General features: G+C 22.4%; 9 protein-coding genes across 9 annotated transcripts in view, besides 31 other annotated features; 5 read left to right on the forward strand and 4 right to left on the reverse strand.

Annotated features, from left to right (window-relative positions):
- Nucleotides 1–101: 101 nt before the first annotated feature.
- Nucleotides 102–2339, forward strand: CMU_025830 (uncharacterized protein; the record flags this gene model as incomplete). Its single annotated transcript, XM_002139889.1, has 1 exon — nt 102–2339. The coding sequence occupies one exon, from the start codon at nt 102–104 to the stop codon at nt 2337–2339; it is 2238 nt and encodes a 745-aa protein (XP_002139925.1).
- Nucleotides 2312–2344: a sequence feature (AT_rich).
- Nucleotides 2345–2352: 8 nt separating this feature from the next.
- CMU_025840 (zinc finger, C3HC4 type domain-containing protein) lies at nt 2353–3267 on the reverse strand (the record flags this gene model as incomplete). Its single annotated transcript, XM_002139890.1, has 1 exon — nt 2353–3267. The coding sequence occupies one exon, from the start codon at nt 3265–3267 to the stop codon at nt 2353–2355; it is 915 nt and encodes a 304-aa protein (XP_002139926.1).
- Nucleotides 2620–2642: a sequence feature (AT_rich).
- A 182-nt stretch (nt 3268–3449) lies between the features above and the next one.
- Nucleotides 3450–3471: a sequence feature (AT_rich).
- Nucleotides 3472–3538: 67 nt separating this feature from the next.
- Nucleotides 3539–3768: a sequence feature (AT_rich).
- Nucleotides 3769–3804: 36 nt separating this feature from the next.
- Nucleotides 3805–3978: a sequence feature (AT_rich).
- Nucleotides 3979–4261: 283 nt separating this feature from the next.
- On the forward strand, nt 4262–5713 carry CMU_025850 (vacuolar sorting protein 9 domain-containing protein; the record flags this gene model as incomplete). Its single annotated transcript, XM_002139891.1, has 1 exon — nt 4262–5713. The coding sequence occupies one exon, from the start codon at nt 4262–4264 to the stop codon at nt 5711–5713; it is 1452 nt and encodes a 483-aa protein (XP_002139927.1).
- Nucleotides 4449–4477: a sequence feature (AT_rich).
- Nucleotides 4864–4895: a sequence feature (AT_rich).
- Nucleotides 5495–5531: a sequence feature (AT_rich).
- Nucleotides 5714–5818: 105 nt separating the features above from the next.
- CMU_025860 (ELMO/CED-12 family protein) lies at nt 5819–7408 on the reverse strand (the record flags this gene model as incomplete). Its single annotated transcript, XM_002139892.1, has 1 exon — nt 5819–7408. The coding sequence occupies one exon, from the start codon at nt 7406–7408 to the stop codon at nt 5819–5821; it is 1590 nt and encodes a 529-aa protein (XP_002139928.1).
- Nucleotides 7157–7207: a sequence feature (AT_rich).
- Nucleotides 7409–7537: 129 nt separating the features above from the next.
- Nucleotides 7538–7567: a sequence feature (AT_rich).
- A 100-nt stretch (nt 7568–7667) lies between these two features.
- Nucleotides 7668–7796: a sequence feature (AT_rich).
- Nucleotides 7797–7903: 107 nt separating this feature from the next.
- Nucleotides 7904–7939: a sequence feature (AT_rich).
- A 159-nt stretch (nt 7940–8098) lies between these two features.
- Nucleotides 8099–8944, forward strand: CMU_025870 (uncharacterized protein; the record flags this gene model as incomplete). The annotated part of the gene is made up of 1 exon (XM_002139893.1): nt 8099–8944. The coding sequence occupies one exon, from the start codon at nt 8099–8101 to the stop codon at nt 8942–8944; it is 846 nt and encodes a 281-aa protein (XP_002139929.1).
- Nucleotides 8614–8670: a sequence feature (AT_rich).
- Nucleotides 8794–8881: a sequence feature (AT_rich).
- A 145-nt stretch (nt 8945–9089) lies between the features above and the next one.
- Nucleotides 9090–9138: a sequence feature (AT_rich).
- Nucleotides 9139–9156: 18 nt separating this feature from the next.
- CMU_025880 (uncharacterized protein) lies at nt 9157–10482 on the forward strand (the record flags this gene model as incomplete). Its single annotated transcript, XM_002139894.1, has 1 exon — nt 9157–10482. One exon carries the CDS (start codon nt 9157–9159, stop codon nt 10480–10482), a length of 1326 nt encoding a protein of 441 aa, XP_002139930.1.
- Nucleotides 9254–9321: a sequence feature (AT_rich).
- Nucleotides 9529–9675: a sequence feature (A-rich).
- Nucleotides 9702–9763: a sequence feature (AT_rich).
- Nucleotides 9938–10014: a sequence feature (AT_rich).
- Nucleotides 10068–10089: a sequence feature (AT_rich).
- Nucleotides 10256–10308: a sequence feature (AT_rich).
- Nucleotides 10423–10569: a sequence feature (AT_rich).
- A 39-nt stretch (nt 10570–10608) lies between these two features.
- Nucleotides 10609–10854: a sequence feature (AT_rich).
- A 53-nt stretch (nt 10855–10907) lies between these two features.
- Nucleotides 10908–11121: a sequence feature (AT_rich).
- Nucleotides 11122–11181: 60 nt separating this feature from the next.
- Nucleotides 11182–11272: a sequence feature (AT_rich).
- A 132-nt stretch (nt 11273–11404) lies between these two features.
- On the forward strand, nt 11405–12628 carry CMU_025890 (ENTH domain-containing protein; the record flags this gene model as incomplete). The annotated part of the gene is made up of 1 exon (XM_002139895.1): nt 11405–12628. One exon carries the CDS (start codon nt 11405–11407, stop codon nt 12626–12628), a length of 1224 nt encoding a protein of 407 aa, XP_002139931.1.
- Nucleotides 11919–11963: a sequence feature (AT_rich).
- Nucleotides 12616–12776: a sequence feature (AT_rich).
- CMU_025900 (phosphomannose isomerase type I family protein) lies at nt 12773–14179 on the reverse strand (the record flags this gene model as incomplete). The annotated part of the gene is made up of 1 exon (XM_002139896.1): nt 12773–14179. One exon carries the CDS (start codon nt 14177–14179, stop codon nt 12773–12775), a length of 1407 nt encoding a protein of 468 aa, XP_002139932.1.
- Nucleotides 12954–13043: a sequence feature (AT_rich).
- Nucleotides 13466–13542: a sequence feature (AT_rich).
- Nucleotides 13835–13857: a sequence feature (AT_rich).
- Nucleotides 14180–14256: 77 nt separating the features above from the next.
- Nucleotides 14257–15875, reverse strand: part of CMU_025910 (HEAT repeat family protein) — a gene marked incomplete at both ends in the record, with an annotated part of 10330 nt that continues 8711 nt past the window's right edge. The window contains one exon of the mRNA XM_002139897.1: nt 14257–15860. Coding sequence (XP_002139933.1) covers nt 14257–15860 — 1604 coding nt within the window. The remainder of the gene's footprint in view (nt 15861–15875) is intronic.
- Nucleotides 14584–14629: a sequence feature (AT_rich).

Below are 15875 nucleotides of genomic sequence, written 5' to 3' on the forward strand. Positions count from 1 at the left end.
CAAATTTCTTAAAGACGGGTCCCGCTTTTACAATTGTTACTACTTATGTTGTCAGTACGGCAAGTAATTGTCCTATATTGATCCCATTATTTTTATCTGAAATGAAGATCCACTTGTCCTCTGATGAGATAAATCTCCTTGTGTATAGATATTTGATTGAAAATGGTTTTGTACATACTGGATTTTGTTTTAATACAGAAGCTAATATACCAAAAAATCCCTTATTGTCATCCCAAATTGATAAAATACCACCAAATGCTCTGATTGCACTTCTTCAGAAGGCTTTACTTTATATATATTTGGAATATCATACAGCTGATGAATCAGGTGAAGAGATTCGATGTGAAGAACCTTTCTCACTTTTTAAGAAACACGAGTGTTGGTGTAGACCTTTAGAACAAGAGAGTGATATAATTAGTGCATCACCATCAGCTGCAGATTATAAAGATATTGAACTTCTTTCTATTAATGAAGATATAGATTCACCACTAAATAACAAGAACTCGCCACAAGCACCCCCTAATAAGAAGGGTAGAAGAAATACCAAAATTTCAGAAATAAATACAAGAAGTGAGAAGAATTTGTCAGAAATAGATCAATCACATAATGAGGTATCAAGAACAGAAGATTTAAATTTTGATATTGATAATGGAGATACTTCTCATACAAATAATGAACAAGATAATGGTAATAGTATGAAAGGAACTTGTGAAGATTCTATTCATAGGGACACTAATACAGATACTTATAATATGGAATATTTTAGTGATAGGATATCAAATACTTTAGATGAGAGTGAAGATTTTAATAATGAATGTATAGATTCTTTTAAAATTCAAAAATATGTAAAAAGTGGACAATATTTGGAACCAAATATAGTTTCTACAATTGATATAGATAAGTCAAATGGTGAGCTAAAAACTCAAAATGAGGCTAATACACATTTACCTATTAATAAAGATAATTTGGATATTATTAAGAGTGATACTTGTAATAAAGAAATAGTTTTAATTAATGTTAATACAGAATTACCACTTAATAACAATATATGTATCAAATATAAAGATGACATTAATTATAAAGTGAAGGATGATAATTCCAACAATATGATAGGTGTAATTTTAAGCAATAACACTTCTTTAGTAGAAAAGTCATCTAATATTTGCCCCCTATCAGATGTACCTCATTGTAAATTGACTAGGGGTAATAACAAAAATATAATAAGGGAGGTACAATTTAGCAAAGATCCTAATGATTCTGATAAATTAGTTATTACATGGGAAGAAAGATGTCCGGAATTATGGGATCTTTCAAATATAGATAATTATATTACAACTAAATCTATGGATAACTCTGCAATATTATTATCTGTATATAAAAATTGTGATGATATAGCAGGAACTGTAGTATCAATGCACTATGAATATTTTGCAATTGGTTATGAGAATGGTGGTGTTGCTATATTTTCATATCTTGGTAAACACTTGTTTGATATACTTCCAAACAATGAACAATCACCAATTATATCTCTCCAGCTAAGTATATCTGGAACATTTTTAGCTATTGGGGATGCAACTGGATTAATTCGAATAGCTGAAATTAAAAAAAATCATTTAGAAAATACTATTAATACACAAATTATATTTCAATATCGTCACAAATCAGCTGTATTTGGATTATGTTGGTGTTATGATGATAGATATTTACTATCAGGATGCCTAAACAAAGATATAACGCTCTGCAACTTAAATTCAAAAACTGTAAAGGTATATTCTCAAAAAGGACAAATATTATCATTAAAACAAACATGTGGTAATCAAATACTTTGTATAATGGATGGTATATCTGATGTTCCTATATTTGAAATAGTTAATTCAGAAGATCAACCAAATTTACAATGTCTATTTACACTTGAACTAACACATTCTAATATTGGAACTGATCATATTATACCTTCTTTAATTGTATTTGCTGAATGTTGCACTATAGATAACCAAAATATATATATTGTAGCTACATTATCAACAATTTATTCATTTGATTCATGTGGTAGAATCTTATACTCACAAGTGATTGTTGAACAAAATGAAAATATTACAATCGTATCCATTATTATATCTAAAGATAGATACCTTATTTATACAGGAACAAATGATGGCTGTATTATATGTTTAACATTACCAGATTTAAAAATTAAAACTAAAATGATTGAAAATACTGAATGTGAAAATACACAAGCAGGAGTTGGTACAATACGTACTAATCTAACTGGAACTCTACTTTTTCATGGTACTTTTCAAGGACCTGTTACTTATTTTTTAAATAATTTAATTAAATAATTATTCTTTTAACTTAAGAAATATTCCTTATATTACATATAATAGATAAAGATATGCACTCTTGTGTAAATTTTGAATTGAATAGCTTATTATAAGCTAGTTTAATTGGTAGATTATATAGAGAATCTGATAAAACAGTCTTTCCATCTTCATATTCAGAACAAAATCCTAGCATAACTTTATAATTTTCATTCATATTTTCTATCCTTAATTTTCCTTCTATATACTTGAGAATATACTTTATAGGGACATTTTCTGTTAATATCAATTCTAGCTTACCATTATTAAATAAATATAATAAATCTGGATTTTCACATTTAAATGTAATCTTAACAGTTATCTTATCATTAGAATAATCTGACTTCATCTTATTGTTGTTTGAAGATCTATTTGATATATATTTAGATTCATTCTTTATAGACATTCTAGCTTCTGATAGTCGACGATTATTCTCTATTACCATCTCTTCATGTTGTTTCTCAAACTCTGCTACTTTTGGAAATAAGCGTGATGCTACAGTATCCATTATACTATCACTTCGGAGAGATCTTCTAGAAGCAATATGTAGACGACATTGAGGACATTCTCTTAATCCAATTCGAACACACTTTTCAATGCATGAGTTACAAAAACGATGAAGACAATCTTTTACAACCATTGTACGACGTAATATTTTGAAACAAATAGAACAGTTAAAATCTGAATAAAGATCATTTTCCCCTAAAGTGGTTTTCTCATCTAAAATTGATTCATCTATTAAAAATTTATTACAATCTATTATTTCATCCTTTTTACAAAGTTTTCTTGGAGGACATAAAATATCAAATAATTCTAACTCCTTAGGTACTATCACCTTTTCCAAAATACTTTCATATGTAGGATATATTGAAAAAAAGTCTTTATCAGTTAGTTTGGGACCATCATTCATATTTAATATTATATTAAAGAGAACAATTTTAAGACTAAATATAACATTCAATTTTGCGCTTAAATTTTATTTCTAGGGTTTTTGAATTAGGGTTTCTATATAATTTATTTAGAAAAAGGGTTTACTCGGAAACTTTATTAATCCAATAAAATACTTGTTAAATCATTAATGACATCCTATACTATTTTAATTATATTTATTTAAGACTTTATTCTTACTAACACTATATTTAAGATTATTCATTTAAAGAAATCCACATATTTCTAGTATCTAAAATATAATTAAAATCTATTAAAAATTAATAATATTTAATATATTAATTAGGAAGTAATATTTTTTTATAACTATATAAATATTAACTAATTTAAATATTTGTATAGAATAATATATTAATACAATTTATAAAAGGATGTATATAAATATTATAGGATCCTATTATCTCTAAAAATATTAACTAAATAATCTTTTTTTTTTTTTATATATTTTCAAAGTTAATAATTAGCTTTTTAATCTATTCTAATAAAGATAAATGTGAACTTTATATTATTAATATTTAACTTGAATATATAAAGAAAGAAAAGAAAATCAAAATATCAAATAAATAATATAAAGTCAAAAATTATATTAATAAAAAATCTTATATATTATTAACTATTCCTTAAAATAAATATATTAACATTAATTAAACATACTATATTCTTTAAAAAAAAAGACTACTAGTTTTAATTTTAAAAGTTAGAATTATAATAGATTATATTAAGTACAATAATGATCATCTCCTTATATTAAAATTAAGATAAATATGGGATATATTATTAAATAATACTCTGAATTTAATATCGTATATTCAAAATTTATGAAAGATGAATAAGATGGTGATGTCTAACCACTCAAATTTATGATTATACTAACTTTTAATCCGCCAAGGTAAGTTTATAATATAAAGGAAATTTACTTGTTTAAATATTTATTATCTTTTATTTATGTATGAATAATGGATAATTATGACAACACTGATAAGGTATTGAATGTAGAAGGTGTAATTAAAAAGACATTAGATGATATTAATATTCAAGATAATAATAAGATTTTTGAGAAATTGGCCTCACAACAATACACTGATGAAATACATTTGAATAATAAAAATGAAGAAGTAGGAGATGAATATTATAAAGATTGTGATAATAATATTAATAATGAAATAATTTTACCAAAAGAAACTTATTCAAAAATACAAGTACAAGAAGATCTTTCAATTCCTCCTGGTAAACCACTTACAGCTTATAATCAATTTCTTGCATCATTAAAAGACCCATCATGTAGTGAAGTTGTACATTTGATAGCAAAATTTATTCAGAAATATCCTGAATTAGATTCAGATTTAATTCATATTATATATGAAAATAATGAAGATGATGAAATAATAAAAAACTTAGGACTAGATGAAGAAATTAATTTGCAATTATTGAGTGATATACTAAATAAGTTTGTATTAGTTTGTAATAATTTATTATTACAAACTGAAATATATATGAAGAATGATTCTGAAGAAGAAAAGAATTATATAATAGAAGGTCTGGAAAAATTGATAACTTCAAAATTATATAATAAACTTATTAAAATAATATCCCTAGAAAATAAGGCTATAGATGAATATTTAAGTATAAAATTAAAAAAGTTGAAATCTTTTGTCCAACTAAATCATTTTGATGTATCTGAAATATATATGGATGTATTAAATACAGAAAATTCATGGCTTGATTTATGTAACAATGAACTTTATAAATTTGTTCGTGTAAAATCCCCTAGGGATAAAGTAATCTTAATTGTAAATGTTTGTAAAGTACTTCTTTCATATATGAATAATATAATTAATGAATGGAAAGATAAACAAAATGATAATAATAATTTTTATAAAGATATACCAGCTCCTCCAGCAGCTGATGATTTATTACCTCTACTTATATATAGTTTAATTCAAATTAATCCTCCAAATCTAAAAACTCATTTGGAATATACTAACCATTTTAGAAATCCTAATTTACTTATTTCAGAAGATTTATATTTTTATACTCACTTTTATTCTGCAGTTACATTTCTTGAAAAACTTGATGGTAAACAAATCCAATTAAATATAGATCCACATATATTTGAAATAAATTATTTTTCTAATACTGAAGAATATATAGAAAAAAGTGATCAAGTAAAAGAAGTTATAACAAAGAAGAATAATTTAATTAATAATAATTCATATAGAAAAAATTCCAATTTTCATCAAGATATAGATAATATAATTAAAAAGTTAGTTCTTTTCCCTTTACAATATGAGGAAATACTAGATGTATCAGATTTAAAAATGGGAGATATACCAAATCTATTTAATCAATATAGAGATTTATCTAAACTTTTAAATGAACTTAAAACTATATATAATAATATTCATTAGCTAATATAATGATAAACCTAAATAATTCAAAAATATTCCTATCTGCCCTTATAAATGAACAGATACATAATTTCGTAATAAATATATTCTCATAAGTAAATAAATCTACATATTCTCCCCATCCTTAAAATTTTGGAAACTATTGTAATAAATATTATTAGGCTTCGGAAATTTTAAATTATCTTTGAATTTCTTAGCAATATAAGGGAATTGTAAAACATTTCTTGGTTTCTGATTCATCCAAAAGTGATGAAACTTAAGAAAAATATATGAAAATAACTCACAAAATATAGTTATAGTATCTTTATTAGTTTTAGCTGTATAAAAAAAGGGTATTATCCGTGAATCTCTCTGATTTAACCAATCACGTAACCATGAAGTAATATTAATACCAGTAACTGCAAATGAGTACCAATATTTAGAATTACTGCATTCATCATGTATTAATTTAGATTCAGCACTATGAGCTAAACTAAAATATAATAAACATATTAGAGCTAAAATACCAACTCCTCTAAAATCACTTGAAGGATCACTTTGTTGAAAACCTAAAACTTCCCACTTTATTTGACTTTTATTAGGATAATAGCATCCCCATAATTGATTAAGTAACATATTATGATCTTCTAAATTTAAAGAAAAATTTATTCTAGCTAAATTATTGATAAAACTTCTTGATTTTGTAGCATATTGAATATATATCAGATTAAGCTTTAATTTCTTTCGAAAATTTATCCTATCTATAATTCGATCAAATTTGGAGGATATTATTAAATCAATACATTTATCCAAATATGAATCATCTACAATATAGATTAATAAATCTGAAATTGATATTAGTTCATCTATATTAATATTACGAGATCTCACAATATACTTCTCAACTAAATAAGGATATAAAGGTTCACTGTTAATAATACGTTGAATTTCACAACTATTCCCAAAAGTCTTCTTTATATATTTATCTAACTTTTTTAAGATAGATCTTTGTAAAGATTCCGCCTTAGGGACTATATAATATTGTTCAGGTAATGCAATAGATGCTCTAGTACCCATAATAGATGATTTTGTTGTTGATTTTATATTACTATCTTTTTCTTTAAATATTAATGGACTTGGATATGCTAAAATATTCTTCTTATTTAAATTATTAGAATTTATATTTGTATGTTTCATATTTCGACTTATTTTATTACTTTTATCAAGTAAATTATTATTAATGAAAATATCATCACTTTCATTATGTTTATCATGATAATTCCAATTACAAACCATATCAATCATTTTTAAAGCAGGATGTTTCTTATCATCAGATATTTTATTATTATCCGAATTTGAATTTATAGAACTATCTTCAATTATATTGTGATATTCCTCATTATTCACTTCATTCAATATAGTCTCAATTGAATGAATATTTATACTAGAATTTGAAATATCCCGTTTATTATTATCAATATATATATTTATATCTTTATTCTCATTTATATTAATCCTTTGTTTACTATTAAGTGGATGTTTATTAAAAGTTATATTAATATTTGTATTTCTTCCTTGTAAATATAAACATCTCCTATTACATAGGCTACAATGATATCTATATCCACAACTACAAGAGAGTGTTGTTAAATATTTTAAAATGTTATTAGCTCTTATATAATCTAAAATAATTACTTCATTTTGTTGACATGTCATTTTCAATTAAATATAAAATATTTTGTTCAGACTAAGCCACAAAAATATTATCTAAAGTTTCATCTTCTTGCCTTAAATATCCCCCTATATATCCCAATATTATTAATTTCGAGAAATTATCTGTATAAGTTTTAATATATTTATTATAAAAAAAATAAAGGAATATTAAACTCTTAGATGCAAAAAGAAAAATGTCCTCTTAATAGACTCCCCGCTTTCAGTATAACAGAAGATGTCTTAAAGATATAAAATTGAAGGGAATTATTCAAATATCTTAATAAATTTTATATTAAATAACCTCAATAAAAATAATATCATATAACTTTATGTAATTATTTTACTTTTTTTTTTTAGTTTATATATTGATTATTTATATCTAAATATTATACTACTGTATTATTTAATGGAATATTCTCATTAAGTATATTTTCTTAATCTTCCCTTTATTTTCTATAATATCTTACAAGATTGTGCTAATTATTAGAATATAACAGGATATATATTTAAGAAAATATATAATCTAAATAATTTGATCATCTTAATTAAAGTGTGTACAGTATATCCCTCCCCCCTTTCCTAATACCCTTACCTTTTTTATTGCTGCATAATAATAATACGTGGTAAAGACATGTGCTGCATGTATGATTAAGTCAAATTTTATTACTCTCAATAAAACCAATCTAAAGAAAAATGAGTACTAAAAGAAAACAAAAGAATATTGAATATGAACGAAGTATAAGTAGTCAAGAAAGTGATGGGATCTTTAAAACTCCAATGAATACAAGATCAAGAAAAGGTTCTGTATCAAGTACTTATGTAACACCAAAGAAACTAATAAGGCAGAATTCTATAGTAAATAAACAAAATAATGAAAATAACAGTGGTCCAATATTAATTTTTGAAGGGTTAATATTCCCAATAGTATTATTTAATACTATGGGTATTTTTGTAGTATTATTGATATTAATTTGTATATCTTTATATGAATCTAATAATTGGTTAGATTTATTTACAGATTTTTCATCATATATTCATTCTTCTGAATCTCAATTAATAGAAACTGAAACTGATCTTTCATTTGGAGAGGATGTTAAATTGGAAGTACAAGAAGCTTTTAATGAAATATATGGAGAAGGTAATAGAGGTATATATAAAGATGAATATGAAGATTTAGATGAATTATCATATATATTTGGAAATAGAAGATATTTTAATAATGAATCAAAAAATAATACTATTGAAAATTATTTAAATAATAATATCTTTTCATTAAAACAAGTAATAGATTTATCTATAAATAAAGGGAAATCAAAAATAAATAAAATACCTTATCCTTTAACTGAAATACAATTTTTTGATAATATTGACTTTCAAAAGGGAATTTCAAATTTTTTTTATAAAATAAAAAAAAATATATTTTCATATTTTCAAGAATTAGTTGATACAAATAAAGAATTAAAATTTTTAATAAATGAACAAGTTTATTATTTATTAGATTTTTCTCCAGAATATGAATTATTATTACCAAAAATTTAAAAAATGATTTTCCTATATTTAATATTAATCGACAAGCTACTTTATCAAGTAAAGATTATCGCATAATTGATGATATTTGTGTTCGAATTTTGAAGAATCATAAAAGACTTATATGTTCAAAATTGGAAATTTTAGTAATATTAGCTATATATGAAAAATATAAATCTAATAATGTAATATTATCAAAATATATACAATCATCTTATTTATTTATGTCTGATAAAAGACTTATTAATAATTTACCATATTTTACAGATGATCAGATGGTAATATTGAATATTTTATTCCCAGGTTTAACTAAATCATATGAAAATTTAACAAATAAGATTTTTAAATTAATTTATAAGAAAATTAAAGAATTTGATAATAATATTAAAGATTCAGATTTATATGAAATTATTAGATGGGGAATTTCTTTAATTATTACACATTCTCTTGAAGATAAAAATGGTGAATTAGCATTTGTTCCACTTGCAACAATAATACCACATGTACATTTAAGTAGTGGTAATAGTGAATTTTTAATTCATATTCCAACAAATTCTTCATTTATATGGCACTTTTATGAAAGTCCAAATAATCAGAATATAAAAATACCATATATTATAAATGAATCTAAAAATCAAGAAAAATTACTTGAAAATAATAATACTAATCAAAATAATAATCAAGAATTTTTTTTAAAAAATAGTATAAAAAATGAAATAAATACATTAAATAATAATGAAAATTTTATAAAACTTTATAGTTATTATGGTAAATTAAATAATATTAAATTTTTAATTCAATATGGATATATAATTCATAATAATATATATTCAACAACATGGTTTTTAAGAAAAATACCTTTTAATAATGAAAATACAGAAAATAATATGACACAAGTATTATATGGTGCTGATAAAATTATTTATAATTTAGAAAATGGAATAGATTCATTACCAAATTGGCTATATAATGAAAAAGTTTTAAAAGGAAATGAGATGTCATATCATATATTTAATAAAAAGAAAATAGAAACTATTATATATAATAATATAAATAAAGATTCTGATATTATAAATAATAATCTCAAATGTGATTACTCAGTATTTAATAATGGTGCTGGATTAGGTATTGGTACTTTAATATTTATTAATAATTATGCAAATATAATTGATCCAAAAGATTTCATTGGTGGAATAAATTTGAAAGTATATTTATGTTTACGTGAATTAATGTTTGGTCATATTAAATTATTTATTGAAAAAGAGAAATTAATCACTAATTTCATTTTAAATAATTGTGCCTCAAGGGTTCAACAACTTACTCAAATTAAAAATAATTTAATTGACAAATTTATGTATTATAAAAAAAAATTTTTTGAAAAAGATTACTTAACAATGTTTGATCAAATTAATATTGATTCTAAAAAAAAACAAGAAATTAGAATTAATATAATGATATTACATACAGTACTTGAAGAATTATATTCAATGAATATATGTTTAAAATATTTTAAAAAATTAAATATATATCTTAAAAAAAAAAAGAAATAATACCTTAGAAATTATTTTAAATAGGTAAAATTTATTTCATATATTTATAAAATCAATTATTTTTCAATATTATTAACTTTTTTTTTTCTCTTTTTAATATTCCATATTGTTGTAAGTTTAAGTTTCTTATTAAAAATATTACATTAGATAATAATTAAATATTATTTATTAACTTTTATAAATTCTTATTCTTATATTAGCTATCTCATAATTATTAATTTTTTTTTTTTTTTTTCTAATGTTATTATTGTAATATTTATACTTAATAAAATATATATATTTAACATTTTAATATTAAAGAAAAAAAGTTTAAATAAAGTATAGTTAGTATTTAGTAATAATTGGTTATAATATTAAAAAAAAAAAAAAAAAGAAATCTGTAAGAATCCTATTAATTTGAAATTACTAAGACTTTAATTTTATGGTTATTAACTTAATATAAAATATTGATTATATTATAATTAAATTATTTAGTATCTTATACTTTATTAATATCTTTAATTCTATATATTTGTATATACAAAGTTCTTCAAAATACCCCTAATACTTATTTTAAGGTTATTAAAAAAGTTAGAAATAATTAAATTTATCTTTATTATTAATATAAATAAATATATTAAATATTTTTATTTATTTTTAGGGTTTTATCTAATAATAGAAACCCTAAATTTATTAATATAATAGAAATATCTGTATACCTAATTATATTAATAATAGAGATTAAGAAAGAAAAAAAAAAAAAGTTTGATAATATTGAAATAATTGATTTTATAATTTTAAACTTTAATTTGAGTGTGTATAATTATTTGCAATAAACAGATGCAAAAAGCCGCTTCCCCATTTTTTATAAAGATTTTGACAATTTGATGAGTATATTAGTAGAGTAACATATTTACTTGTATATGTGGTCATTTTATAAGATATGGATATGAATGATGTAGGAAAATTGTTATTGACAGTTACTAAGAAGATGAAGAAGACAGCATCCCAAATTCTTCATCCACAAACACAACTTGAAAAGTGGTTAAAGGAGGCAACTTCAAACACTAATTGGGGATGTCCAACATCTATTTTATATGAAATATCTCGTTGTAGTGTAGATTATCATGATTATATTGTGATTCAAAAATGTATTTGGGAATCATTAGCTGATAAACCGAATAAATGGAGGAGAATTTACAAAACATTAGTATTAATTGATTATCTGATTAAAAATGGTGTAGATAGAATTGTTGATGAAGTCCGTGAAAATATATATAGAATAAGATATTTACAAGAATTTTATTATACAGAAGAAGGTAAAGATAAAGGAGGAGGTATTAGAGAAAAATCCAAAACTATTATTGGAATTATAAATGATCCTTTATTATTAAAAAATGAGAGAGAAAAAGCAAAAAATAATCGTAATAAATATATTGGTATTAATGGAAGAAGTCATATAAATAAATCTAATTTAATATCAAATAAAGTTAATAATAATACATATACAGAAAGATATGATCCATTTGAACCTAGTAATATATCTAATAATACAGTAAATTTTTCTACTATGAATAATAAACAAGATTTAAATAAATTAAATAAGGAGAGAATAAATAATACATTTAATAAATCTTTTAATGGAAATCAGATAAATAAATTTAATAAGAATTCAATAAGTACTTTAGGGGTAAGAAGATCAAAGATATATAATAATGAATCTAAACCTGATGAAATAATTGTGATAGCTGCACAAAAACTTGCTAATGAGAATAAAAATATATCAGAAGGTATAGAAAAAGATTCAGATACTGAGATATTAAAATTTAATCCAATATCAACAAATATACCAGAAACTATAAAATTTTCTGATAAATCTATAGATTTGAATGAAGATAATAGTAAATATAATACATCTGATTGGGGGATGTTTATTAGTGCACCTTTCTGTTCAGATTCAAAAAATCCATTTATTTTAGATAGAGAAGTTAAAGAAGATAAGAATTTGAATAATAATGATATAATTGATTTAGTTGATTTAAATATAAGTTCAAATAAGAACAGAAATGATGAATTATATAATTCTGAGGTTTTGAATAATGAATATAAGAAATTTGATATTAATGATTTGAAGATGGAATGTCTTCCTCAAGGTTTTTTATTGTAATATATTGATTATATTAATTTTTATTATAGAAGAGATTAGAAAAAAGAATGTATGATATAATTAGTATATTACAGAATTTTGATAATATTAAAATAGATTAATATAAATATTACACTATAAAATGATTGAATAATAAATTAGATATTATGGTGAATAAACTATTATGATAAGTAAATAATTACTAGATTTAATGATAATATCTGAATTTGCAGATATAATAATACATTTACCTTGATATAATTTCACAATTGATTGTGATTTATTAAGAAAGATTTCTCCTTGTCCATTTATACATAATATAATAATTGGAGATGTAGAAGATAACTTTTTTTTAAATATAGAATTTGATTTAACAAAATTTAATTTTTGTATATGAAATTGATTAATTGAATATATTTTATAATCATTTATAATTGGAGTAGTGAAATTAAGATTTTCTGTATGAAGAAAATATAAAAGATTAGAATTTATATGATTTAATTCTAATTTAGTATTTAGATAATAATTACATATTTGAGTTTCACATTGTTTCCAGAAATAAAAAGTATTATTATCAAAATTTAATGCACGTAATAATGTATTTTTGTCTTTATATTTTGTAGTTAAACCACATCTAATTACATTATCAGAATTACCCATACATTCTACACATTCTCCTAATAAATAAGAATGAATAGTTCCATCTCCAATAAATAATGAATCACCAGGTTCTAATTGGAAATAATTTAAGAAAATTGGACTAATAATTCCAAAATCATATGGGAAATAGGTATGTAATCTTAATATTAAAGAATCAATAATATTTATATCTTTTTCACTTTTTTTTTCAAGTTTGTGAATAATAGATTTTAATATTATAATAATTGTAGAATCAGATATATTTAATAATTTTGTAAATATATATTTCAATAATTCACTATTAGTTTTTGAAGATATGTTAGAATTATTATTATTATTATGATCAAGATTTAAATATAAAGATAATTCTGGATATTCTTTTAAAGTTTCAATTATATCTTCATATTTTCTAAAACCACATAATGCCTCAAATTTAGTTAAAGCTATAGCAATTTCAGGTTTAGGATTTGGATCTAAATAAATATTTGGTTGTTCATTAAAAAGTTCTTTTGCAACATTATGATTAGGATGAACCTGTAAAGATAAAGGTTTTGATATAGATAAAATTTTTAATAGAAATGGTAATACATAATTATTATTTAAATTATTAAGATCTAATCTTTCTTGTGTATTATTAATAAATGATTTATTAGTATATGAAATACCCAGAAAATCATTATCCAAATTATTTAAAGCTTTATTTAGATTAATTATATTTCCATCATTTATATAAACAAAACTAGGACCAGATTTATGTGTGCCATACCAAAGTTCTGCAAATGGTAATGAGATCTCTTTAGATGAATAATTTAAATCTCTAGTATGTTTAGAAAGTGAATAAACCATAGAATTCTTACCAAGAACACCCCAATCATAATGCTTAATTGTAGGGAATATATCTAAATACTCAATATTTTGAATTTCTTTATCCATGTTAATTAAAATAATAAGGAATTCTTAATTTTAATGAATTATTTGGAGCGGTTAGGGTTTTCCCTCTTAAATTGAAATTAATATTCATCATCTTCAAGATAAGGCCTAATTTCAATTTTAGTAAGCACCCTTCTTGCATATTCATGTAAGAATGAACAAGTCTGATTTGTTAATTGATTAGGATAAATGATATTAACGCGTTGAATAACTGTTTCAACTTTATCTTGACAATCTTCCTCAGATGTTATACCAATCATAGTTGCTAAAATATATTCAGCTTTTATTTTTACAGCCATAGACATAGATGTAATACATTGTATTGATGGAAGTAATAATAATATTAATAGGATATCTGATGCATCTATTTTAGTTCTAGCATTTATTGGTATCTTAAATAAGAGAGGATAATAATTAATATTTATTTTAATTTCTTCAATATAAATATTTTTAGAATCCTGGGAATGGTATATAAGCTCACATATTTTTAAAATTTGTAATAATAGATTAGAATTTGAAAAACCTGAAAATATCTTGTTTAAATCATCTTCAATTAGTAGGGGTAAAATATTAATAATAATAGATGCAGAAGTTCTATCCAGAGCATAAACAGATAAATATCCTAAATGTTTAATAATATTAACAGCTAATTTTTTTGGATTATATATTGTATTTGCTATTTGTATATTTTTATCACCACTTAACTTTAAAGAATTATAAAGATAAGAAATAATACATTTATAGAATAAAGGATTTGTAATATGAGGGGGAACTAAAATATCTTCATCTAATCCTTCAAATATAATATTTGAATTATACTCTTCATATTTAATTAAATTCCAAAGTTGTTTCCATCCAATTCCATTTGAATTTGGTTTTCCTTCTGTATAAACAAGATAATATAATACACGAGATGCTATCCAATGTTGAATAGAAGAATATTCAGTATTTAAATAACGCATTATAGAAAATAAAATATCTTGAACCTGATTAGCATTACAATAATACATTAAAAGTATAATTAATGTATTTATAGCAGCATCTCTACATTCAATTTCTTCATCAGAAGAATAGGCAACACTTTGACTAAATCCAATTAATTTATTTGTTAAATCTTCTGAAACAGAAATTTTTAGTGGATTTCCAATTAATTCAAGATTTTTTTTTGTATTTATATTTAATGACATTGTTATAGCATTAAATATAGCTCCTCTTGTACTACTACTAATACCAATTTTAGCAGCTGTAGTACATAAATCATCTAATAATGCTTGAGATCTATTTCCAATAAGTCCAAATAATAATCCAATACCATAACTACATTCATTCTTAGTACTAATATGAGAATCTGCAATATATTTAAGAAATATACTCTGGATTTGGGGTAATAAAGGACGTAATTGAGGTCCACATATAGTAAGACAAAGTACTAAATCATGTAATAGAGCTACACGAACAGTTACAGCTGTATTTCTATCTGATATTGCTCTAATTAAAGGTCCAGCCAATCTTACAATTAATGGTTTCATAGCATGAGCTGTAGAAATTGATATAATTTCACCAAGACCTAATGCAGAATTTTCTCTATCATCAACATTTCCTAATAAAATTCCTTGTAAATAAATACAGCTTAAGGGATCTAAGGCTGTATTTTTTATTTCATTATCATCTAAATTATCAATAGCTTCAATTTTATTAT

This window comes from Cryptosporidium muris, genomic scaffold, assembly GCF_000006515.1.
Source record: "Cryptosporidium muris RN66 scf_1106632353999 genomic scaffold, whole genome shotgun sequence".
In the NCBI taxonomy this organism is placed as follows: Eukaryota; Apicomplexa; class Conoidasida; order Eucoccidiorida; family Cryptosporidiidae; genus Cryptosporidium; species Cryptosporidium muris.